This window comes from Carcharhinus amblyrhynchos, chromosome 1 (assembly GCF_965287045.1).
Source record: "Carcharhinus amblyrhynchos chromosome 1, sCarAmb.v2.hapA, whole genome shotgun sequence".
NCBI lineage: Eukaryota > Metazoa > Chordata > Chondrichthyes > Carcharhiniformes > Carcharhinidae > Carcharhinus > Carcharhinus amblyrhynchos.
Window position 1 is genome coordinate 69,441,455 of NC_137324.1, and position 10,659 is coordinate 69,452,113.

General features: G+C 41.2%; 1 protein-coding gene across 1 annotated transcript in view; it reads left to right on the top strand.

Moving 5' to 3' along the window:
* Window positions 1-9,018, top strand: part of rgs7bpa (regulator of G protein signaling 7 binding protein a) — a 77,620-nt gene extending 68,602 nt beyond the window's left edge. Inside the window, exon 6 of the mRNA XM_080186506.1 lies at window positions 830-9,018. Within this exon, the coding sequence (XP_080042632.1) occupies window positions 830-921 (92 nt within the window). The 3' untranslated portion in view covers window positions 922-9,018. The remainder of the gene's footprint in view (window positions 1-829) is intronic.
* The last annotated feature ends 1,641 nt before the right edge of the window (window positions 9,019-10,659 follow it).

The window sequence follows — 10,659 nt, forward strand, 5'->3', positions numbered from 1 at the left end:
ACCTGCACATCTTTGGACTGTGGGAGGAACCCGGAGCACCCAGAGGAAATCCACGCAGCCATGGGGTTTACCCTCACTAATTAGTTCAAATCTCTGTCCTGAACTAAGTGCCATTCATGTACAATATCAATCCTCACTGACCTACATCAGTTCCCAATCCTCCAGTGCTTCAACTTTAAAATCTTTTATTGCATTAAAATCTTTCTATGACTTTCATGTGTTTTAACTTTAAAATTACCCGTGACCTAGCTTCTAAAAAAACCCCCAGCATGTTATCTTCCTTTAGTTTAAGTACCACTTAAAAACCCACCTCCATGACAAAGTGTTCGGTCAATCCTCTAACTTTCGCCTTGCTGTCTTAACATTTGCTTTATATACACTTATATGTAAAGCACCTTGGGACATTTTTTCCATTAAAGACGTGAGATAAGTATGATTTGTTATGTTGCAGAATTCCAGTTAATTCTATTTTTCTCTAGTCCATACTGCAGTGAATTAATTCCATTCATGTTGTGTTCAATTACTGTATTTGCTGAAGCCTTTAAATAAATGAATGATTCCTTAGGGTATTACAGATGGATTTATATAGATTGGATGTGATCTCTCCTTGTTGCTATTTGTGAACAGTTCCTGGCTTGGTGGGATCTGCAGTGATGGCCTTTGGCGTTTCCATCGTCCTCATCTTAAAAACTTAGAACTGAGCTAATAATAGAAAATTGCACTAATTAACAAAGAATGGACTGAATATTTGTTAGCTTATTTTACAAGAAGCATTTATATCTGAGGATGACAATTAGATTTAAACATTGCTTCTCTATTTCCTGGACAGATGACAGCAGCCTCCTCAACCTGACTCCGTATCCACTCGTGAGAAGGAGGAAACGAAGGTTCTTTGGCCTTTGCTGCCTTGTGTCAAGCTAGGATACCTAACACAAAACTGAGAACAAAGTTAATTCTGGGTATTAAATTCTTCAGAATAAATGCTTATGGTGAGAAGATACTTTCCCCTTACTTCTTCCTACTGTTTATTGTAAATATCGTTTTATTTTTGCTGTACAGGATGGCCAATTTTTGTACTTTTACTTTTCTCTGAAGAATTTTTTTGAAGATTGGTACCCGTGTACATATGGGTTCCACAGCAGTGTTATGCTTGAAATATATTTTAAACTGATTTTCACAAGCTGAACTATTAGAAGATTATTTTTTGTAAATAAAAAGGGATGTATATTAAATACATGTTCCTTTTGTAGCTCAATGCAGACATATGAATAAATAATTTAATATCACAATCACATTGGAATAAAACAGCACAAACATTCATGTCCAGAAGCAAAGAGACCATGAACTAAATCTGCAAAAGCAGAAAAATTTACATCTGTACACAAGGAAAACATGGTTAAAAATACATTGTTCACTCACGCTGTACTCTCCTAACTGTAATAATTTGTTTAATTTAGTCTTCCAACTAATTGGGGCAATATAACCTCCATTATTCCCTATAATGGAAGTGAACCGATAAATGGATGGCAAAAATTGCCAGATATTTAGGAGTCACAGGATAAATTACGGAAGAATATATTTGGGGATTAGACAGGGAGATGAAATTAAATCTGGAAAAATGTAAAGTGCTTTATATGAGGATAAAAATTCAGAAAGGAACTATTAACTGGAAGGAAAAACATGGAACATGACAAAAATTTGTGGATCCTGTTTGACAAAAGCTTGAAGCTATAGGAACAAAGTTAGATGGCAATAAATGAAGCAAATCAGATGTGGAAAAGGTCAAAATTGTCAAAATAATAAATAATGAGGTAATCCTGGCACTTTGTAAATCATTACTGTCCTTGTTACAGCATGGCGAAGACATTGCAGATATTGAAAGAATGCAGAAGTAGACAGCCAGAATGAGTGAGGGAATGCAAGGATTCGATTATGTAGAGGGATCATTGAAATTAGGCATGTTCTCATTGGAAAATAGAAGGATGTGAAGTGGCGTGATTGTTGGTTTTAGGATTCTAAAGGGACTATATAATGTAGACAAAAAGTTAAGTCCCTTGTCCAGAGCAGTGGAATCAGAGAGCACAGCCTGTATCTGAAGGGAGGTAAAACAAATCTGTATGGGATGAATTTCCCCAACTTGTTTTTTTCCAGGCATTTTGATTATTTCTGGATCAGAAACCAGTTTGTGCACTTGGAAGATTGGACTAAAATCCAACCTAAGAGGTGTCCAATTAACAACCCTCCCCCAAAATCATCACTCAATTAGAGATGATGGGTGGGATGCCAAGTTGGCAGCACTAATGAGTGTGTAACATTTAAAAGGCAGCTGGCAGCCTGTACCATCACTGCACTGAGATAAGGAAGGAAGTTTTCAGCAAGAATTCATCAAAAGCTAAATGCCATTCATTGCAGTGCTGCTTCAGCGTTCTGTGATAATCCTCTGGTGGTCAGTTTACAGGTGGGGAAGGTATGGAAGCAGAAGATATTTCTAGAGGATGGGAGAAAGTGGCCAACCAACAAGAACAAAAAGGCCTGGCTGGAGGTAGCTGAAGAGTTCAGATGCCTATGTCATCATTGGAACATGGATATAGTGCAGGAAGCATTTCAATGACTTCTTGAGAGATAGCTAGATGTGTGCCCTGCAATTATCAACTGTCCATCATGACACTCTCTCATAGTTTACAATCCTGTGCACAGAAAGACAGAAAGGACCACTCTGCAGCAACACTGAGGAATGTATCAACTGGTCACTTCATAAACTGTCATATGTGACAGTAAAATACTGACCTTGTGCTCCCCATCCTGCAGTGGAGCCCTAATGATGCTCACACCGAAAACCTCATGTCCTTACCGTGCCTCTGTCACATTGCAGGAGAAGAGACCACAATACAGGCAAAGAGTCTAACCAGGCATTACTGACAATGGTGATGTCTATGCAGGAGATAGCCAAGGCCAAAGAGGCAATGGATGTGGAGGAGAAAGAGAGAGAGGGAGAGGGAAGCAATGTGAGAGTTTCAATTGTAGATCATGCAACTGCATGTAAGTTGTGATTTTATTGGTGCATTTGGAAACATTTCAAGCTCAGGCTGATATAATGGGATGAAACCACTGTGTATGGGCATTTCACCACAGAGGTCTTCTGTCTCCTACAGAGACAATATTGAAGGAACATCAGCAGTGACACAAGGAGGCACTGCAGATCTCAGGGGAGAAGTCACATTCTGAGGATGCACCATCCCATGATTCAAGCACACCATCCACCAGCGCAGAATCACTCACCTCAGTTTCAGATAAAACAAGTAGCACAAGGTGAACACTGCATGTGAGCAGGAGATGGGAGAGGCAGTAACATCTGTGGGCTACCCCATTGGAAGATGGGGCACAGTGTCATACTGAGTTCTAAAGAGATGTTGTGCCTTGAGGGTCTTCGATGAAGCTGATGCTTATGGAGCAGCAAAGGGAGATGTGTGGCCATCCCACAGTGCAGATCTTGCTCAACAGACGGTGAAATCAATTCTATCCATGCCATAAATGCTACAAAGACCCAGGCAAATTAACTCACGACTTCCTCCATTAAAGGAGGGCTACCCTCATGAAGCATCATATGTGGCAGGCCAACGAGTGATGCAGGAACAGCATTGTAGCCTCCACAGTATGTCTTTAGCCTTGGGCAGTATTGATTGTCAGTTACAGTAATGGCTCAGAGATGCATGGATACATAGCCAAGTGCGCTTCTGTTTTGGTTCAGAAAAATGCAGATGGTTTCTGAGAGGGCAGCGGGAGGGACGGACCAGTGATGACAATGGAGGCTTTTCTCAAGGTGTCCCTTGCTCTTCAAACACCCCATCAGCCCATTTAACAGAAACACAGTTGTTGTGTCCTGCCCTGTAACCAAGATTGCACCTTCACAGATGCAGGTGGGGTATTCTTGATGGGGCCCTCAGAGGCACCACAACCCAGAGGATGTGCTCCATGCGCATCTCATTCACTGGAGCACAGAGGCAAATATATTTACTCCAGTGCAGAGGTGGCAGCATTAGAAATATGCAGCAGAAAAGGTGGAAAAGCTCTTAATTGCACAATGGGATTCACTTGGGTGCCTTATTTTCTGTGACTGTCACAGTGGATTTACTTAATTGCATTGAAGTTCCTTGTGTTGCAAAATATAGTTTGGCCTATTGGAGTAGCTTGGAAATGAAATCTATGAATGTTATTGGCCATTGAGGGGGATAGGGTTCAGATTGCTTTGATCAAGGGGATCTTACAGTTGTTGTGGGCTTGTAAGTCCAACCACAACTACTGGCAAAGGAGCCTGGATGCACACAGAGAAGTCTAGGAAGCACCACAAAGGTGAATCTTGTCTGGATGAAGTCATCACAGACTTCCCTGGTAAGCGTGACAATAGCACAAGCATCAGCAACACAATTGCATGTTCCACCAGCTCATCTCCTTCCTTCTCCTCCCCCATTGAGGATATGGTGAGTTCATCAATCTTTTCCAGCACCCATTCCTCTCCTCTCTGTGGTACTCAGATGTGCAGAATGAAGCGCATGTGAGATCCTAGAAGAGATATATTAGAGGGTAACCCCCCCCCAGACTGGGAAAGGTACCAGAACCACAGGCTGAACGAGCCAGTGGTTTGCTCAGTAGTTGGCAGATGGCTCGTGGATTCTGTGATGGTGATGCACATCGCTATGCCTTCGACAGATACCTCTTGTCACCCAGGAACCACCTAAGAAGGCTGCCCAGTAACCTGAACAGCTGAGGCTCCCGTGACCTCTCTCTTCAGCAGCATCTGAGTGCGGATGAAATGTTATGGACTTGAAACATTAGCTCTGTTTCTCTCTACAATCTGCAGCCTATCCTGCAGGATGAAGGAGTCAAGGGAATCTACTGAAAATTTTGCACATACTTATAAGATCCTTATGCCATGGGCAATTACATCTGCACATTAAAGGAATGGAGGCTTTTCCTATTCACAAAAGCACTTGGCTGGTCTGACAGTGTCTGATGGACACATGGGTGCAGCCCATCATGGTCCACCCTGAGGGAATCCTGCCATGAGGCAAAGCTGACTTGACTGCAGCATCAGTTTGGAACTGGATATAGTCCATTGCGGTTTCTTACACCTGTCACCTGGGTGATGAATTAACAGCAGCAGTCTGTGTGATCCTGGATGTCAGCAGCCAATCCTGGAAATATCCTGACACACAGAAATCATGGTCACCTTCACCGCTACAGACAATGGGCATCCACCCTCTCCTTCTGCTCACATGTCCACCTCCAAAAGGGCATAAAGGCCTGTGGCCAACTGCTGTGATACCTGCAGGCTTCAGAGGCATCTGCAGATCTGAGAGTTCCAGGGAGATGACCCTTTTAGACCCTATGCTGAGGGTAACATCTCACTGTTTGTCCTGACCCTCAGCCATTTCCTCTGCACCGGCCAGCTGCCTGGTGTGCTTGGCTTGCTGCAGCTTCTGCTTCTCTCGCTTTCCCCTTCCTGCTGCTAAACTGGCTCATGTTCAACTCCTCCCCAGTGGACCATCTGACCTCAGAATGATAGTACCCACCCTACTATGGACCTCTAAGGCCCAATACAGAAATAAAGTATTTCAGATGCTGGAAATCAGAAATAAGGGTCATAGAGCTGAAGTGTTAACTCCTTTTCTCCCCACAGATGCAGACTGACCTGCATTGCATTTCCAGCATTTTGGTTTCTATTTCAGATTTTCAATATCTGCAGCATTTTTGCATTTGTATTAGTGTCTAATTCACTGCTGCTTCCTTTACCAACCAGTCTTGCCAACCTCTTTATCTGTTTCTCTCCCATATTGTGTTCATCTTCATTGCTTTTCATTCCCTTTCACAAGGTCTTTAGATTAACCCACTTTTACAGGCAAATCTCCTTCCTTAACAACTATCTCCAGCTCTGATTTGCTCCATGTGATTTCAACTGAAATTTCACCCTTCCATGTTTTGGATCCATCCACAATTACAGATACCTCCCAGATATTTAACATTCAACAAACCTCTGCTCTTACCACACTTTCAGATTCAATCTGTGCCATGTGCACACTCAACCTCTCTTTTCAGTGGCACCTGAATTCTGATGAAACATTATGGACTTGAAACATTAACGCTATTTCTCTCCACAGATGCGGCCTGACTGCTGAGTATTTCCTGCATTCGAGTCTTCATCACCGCTGATTTGACAGATTGTGCTCGAGAGGGCTTAGGTAATTTCTTTCCCTATGGCACTCTTAGTATCAGCAGTCTCACTGAGCTGTTCCTTTATTGATGAGCCTCTTTTTGTAGCTGACCTCAGTCTTGACACTTTTTCCACTTTATGTTATTGACTGCCTGCCAGCTTCAAGTCTCAATGACTTCTTGTTTTGCAGTCACCTACACTGAGTTGCTGGGGTACTGATACTGCAGGGATCCTGGACACTGCAGGTGAAGAGCTATATTTGTAGAGACAATGGCTAGAATTCGCCAACCTTGCCCACAGCTGCAATTCTCTTGTCCCGCTGCTATGAATGGAAATTTGGCTGAGTGCTAAATTATCCATTCTCACTGGCAGCAGTGACAGGGTGAATGTGATTGGAAATTCCACCTCCTGGCTCCACCCAGTCAATGAATAACTGGTCACAGGCTCCCTAGAAATAAAACAGCAGCAGTTAGAATGGATTCATTGAAATACAACTTGGAATTATTTCTTTCACAAAATAAGATGTTGGGCCACAGCACATGGGTAATTTGGTAAGTGTACAATGTTAGGAGTGATCAGGTGACTTTAAATCGATGGTTAGCAAACCTTTCTGCTGCTACATTTCCCCTTGTTAGGATTTATTGTAAACTAATTGATAGAGACTGATGACATTTTTTGATTTGATTTATTATTGTTACATGTATTAGCATACCATGAAAACTATTGTTTCTTGCATGCTATACAGACAAAACATACCATTCAAATAGAAGGAAATGAGAAAAAGTGCAGAATGTAGTGTTACGATCATAGCTAGGGTGTAAAGAAAGATCAACTTAATATGAGGTAGGTCCATTCAGAAGTCTGATGGCAGCAGGGAAGAAGCTGTCCTTGAGTTGGTTGGTACGTGACTTCAGACTTTAGTACCTGATTAGTCGAATCTCCATTTTCATTATATCTTACAAACAATAGGAAGATGGAAGGCAAACTATCTGGACCTTCATCAAGCATTCCCTATGTTTCTATTTGAATTTTGTAAAACAAAATACACATGTTTGAACAGTACTTCAGGCCCAGAATGAAGAGGCAAATAATACAAATTGCATAAATTCAATTTCAGGGATAATTTTCAACTTCACCACCTTGGTGCCAAACTGGTAGCTGGGGTGGCCACTAATGAAACTTCAGAAATACAGCAGACTTGAAGGGCCGAGTGGCCTATGCCTGCTCCTGGTATGAAAATTGAGCATTCTCACATGCCAACCCCTCTGCAGTTGGACATGCAAAAATCATTATGATCTTAAGACCTGCTAATCAAATGAACCAGAACAAGCATTGCAATTACTTTATTGATACATTTTAATTAATAACTATTAATAATAACTGTACTAATGACAAAAAATAAAATATAATAACTAATAGTGTCAACAATTAAAAATCATGGACCAACCAAAGGAATGACTAGTGGGCATTTTGAATTGGGGAATAGTGATGATGACAAGAGCTTAATGTTCATTGCATGGTGAGGGTGGCACCCTAAGGATGTACACAATACATGGGCAGGTCCGATAGGATCATTTTCCATGGGCACTTGCCAGCCTGGAAATGATTTTAAATGACATTGATATCAACTGATGAGGCTGGTAGAGTGGCAGTTTGGAACTGTTCAACCTCTAAACTTCAATGGTTGATACCAATGTCACTTAAAATGTCATTTTCATTGGACAGTAACCCGCAGCAAATGCCCATGACCAAGCATCCCATTGGAACTTTCTCAAGCTGGGCATTTCCAAATTCAAAATTCCAGCCATAACAACATCTGATACTGAAAGAGGCAGACCAGTTGAAAGCCAGACTGTTCTGCACAAAACCAGACAAATGTGACCATCGTAGGCAGAGTTCATCATGCGTTTGTGTTCAACAACAGGCAATAAGCTGCTCTAACAGATGCTACTCATGCAGTGAAGTTGAAAATTTCCACCTTAATCTGTTTTGAGTTGTGAACTTGATTCAGACAGGAAGTGGGTGATGTAGACAGGAAGTGATTTGTCAAACAGGAAGTGGTTTATGTCAGAGGAGCAATTGGTGTAAGCATGATTTGTAATTTGTAGGGTGGCATGGTGCACAGTGGTTAGCACTGCTGCTTCACAGCGCCAGGGACCTGGGTTCGATTTCAGCCTCGGGTCACTGTGTGGAGTTTGCACATTCTCCTCGTGTCTGTGTGGGTTTCCTCCGGGTGCTCCGTTACTTCCCACAATCCAAAGATGTGCGGGTTAGGTTGATTGGCTATGGTAAATTGACCCTAGTGTCAGAGGATTAGCAGGGTAAATATGTGGGATTACGGGAATAGGGCTTGGCTGGGATTGTGGTCGGTGTGGACTTGATGGGCTGAATGGCCTCCTTCTGCACTGTACCTAGAATCTCTAATGCTTCATGTAAGATGATTTCTGCAAAATCTTTGCAAAATAACCAGGAAGGTCAATAACAGACATTCCTCTGTACTGAATATTATTTATAATTTCAAAAGCTGTTCATACCATTAGTAATTTTGTTTCACACACATATAATAAACAATAGCTTAATTTGTAAATATGTATCAGATGTTGCTCTAAGTACTATATATTCAGTCCTCAATTCCTTACTGTATTTCCCTTTAATTTTGTTTCAATAAAAGGATTAAACCTAATGTGCAATATATTATAATATAAAATGTATCTATAACTACGTGTACAATTACCTTAGTGATTATGACATTTTGTTAATAATAGAAAATAAAAGCATGATACTTGCATACTAAAAACTGTGTTCAATGTTCTTCGGCATGCCAGAGATCGCTCTGACTGTATAAATCCTACAAATTTTACATTGTATTAATTAAATACATTTTTACAGTAAATCATTGTGTTAACGTTTTTATTGTTGATGATTGATAATGACATAAATTGGATTATTTGCGTGACTGAAAAGAACCAAATGAAGAAGATAGTAATTGTTCTTTAGGAACGAGGCAGCATTACCCAAACAAGAAGAAAGTGTTTGTTTCCAACCACCAAGTGACCAGAGACTGCAGGAATCCTCTGAAAAAGGAATTCAAGAAAGGGCATAGATTTTATGAAAAGAGGTCATTAACCCCACCAATCTACACATTTACCCTCCAAAAGAATAAGTATTTCTCATCTGTATTGTCCTAACTATGTCAGGGGTTGTGGATTTTACACAAAATGAAACAAATGTGGTTTGCAGATATAGATTCAAACTGACAACAACAGATTTATTCTTGGACTTCTTGCCTGTTGAGAAGACAAACTGATTCCCCCCAGCTCCTTTGAGAATTATAAACTGTCTCAGAGGTGTCAGGATCCTGACCTCACCTCTGGGACCAGCACTTTAAATCCCCATTTACACTGGGTCCTGACCCCAAGGGTCTTAGAAATCTCACCTTAGTTTATGTTGCATGTTATGTGTGAAATATAGTTGCAACGTTCAATGAGAAGTTTGACTTCAAAGTGGCAAGTTTCCATAGCATTAACCAGGGAAACCACATAAAACTGATGTGTTACTGGGTAGAAACATGTGCTACACAAATAACAAAAAGAAGGCTCAGTGAGATTTAGGGGATAGTAAAAATGTAGCTGAATGCAATTGGTGCTGCCTGAGATTGGAGAACTTACTCCCTGTTTTAGTGGTTGCCTGCACAACACCCTAATGACATCACCATCATATCATGTGATCAGCTCTTAAGGTAACCTGCAACCAATGAAGTACATAACAGTCACAATTAGCTACTGGGTTTCTGTATTTGTTTTACTTTTGTCCATCTATCTAATTCAATTGTGAGCACTGACACCTTTCTACTTCAACCACTAAAACAGGGAGTAAGTTCTCCAACCTCAGACAGCATCAATCACACTCAGCTACATTTTTACCATCTCCTAACTCTCACTGAGCCTCCTTTTTGTTACTATTTGTATTGCACCTGTAACTACTCAATAACACATTAGTTTTATGCAGAAGTGGTTTCCCTGGGTAACAAAATGGAAATTTTCCCCTTTGAAGTCAAACTTCTCATTGAACATTGCAACTATATTTCACACACAGCATGCAACATAGACAAAGGCCAGATTTCTAAGACCCTTGGGGTCAGGACCCAGTGTAAGTGGGGATTCAAAAGGCTAGTCCCAGAGGTCAGGTCAGGATCCTGACACCTCTGGGATAGGTTTTAATTCTCCAAGGGGTGGTGAGGTGGTGGGAGCAGGAAATATTGTAGCCACCAATTAACAGCCCCATAAGTGCCTTTGAGTTTGTCAAGGGCCTTGTCCACTCGAGACTGTGATTTTTAATACTTTTTTGGACCAACCCAAGCAGTCTTGTGCAAGTTTGTGCACAGTTGTCAGGTTCCCTGCAAGGTCCAGGTAAGATTCCACACATTCAAATATGTGGGTCCAACTTATTTT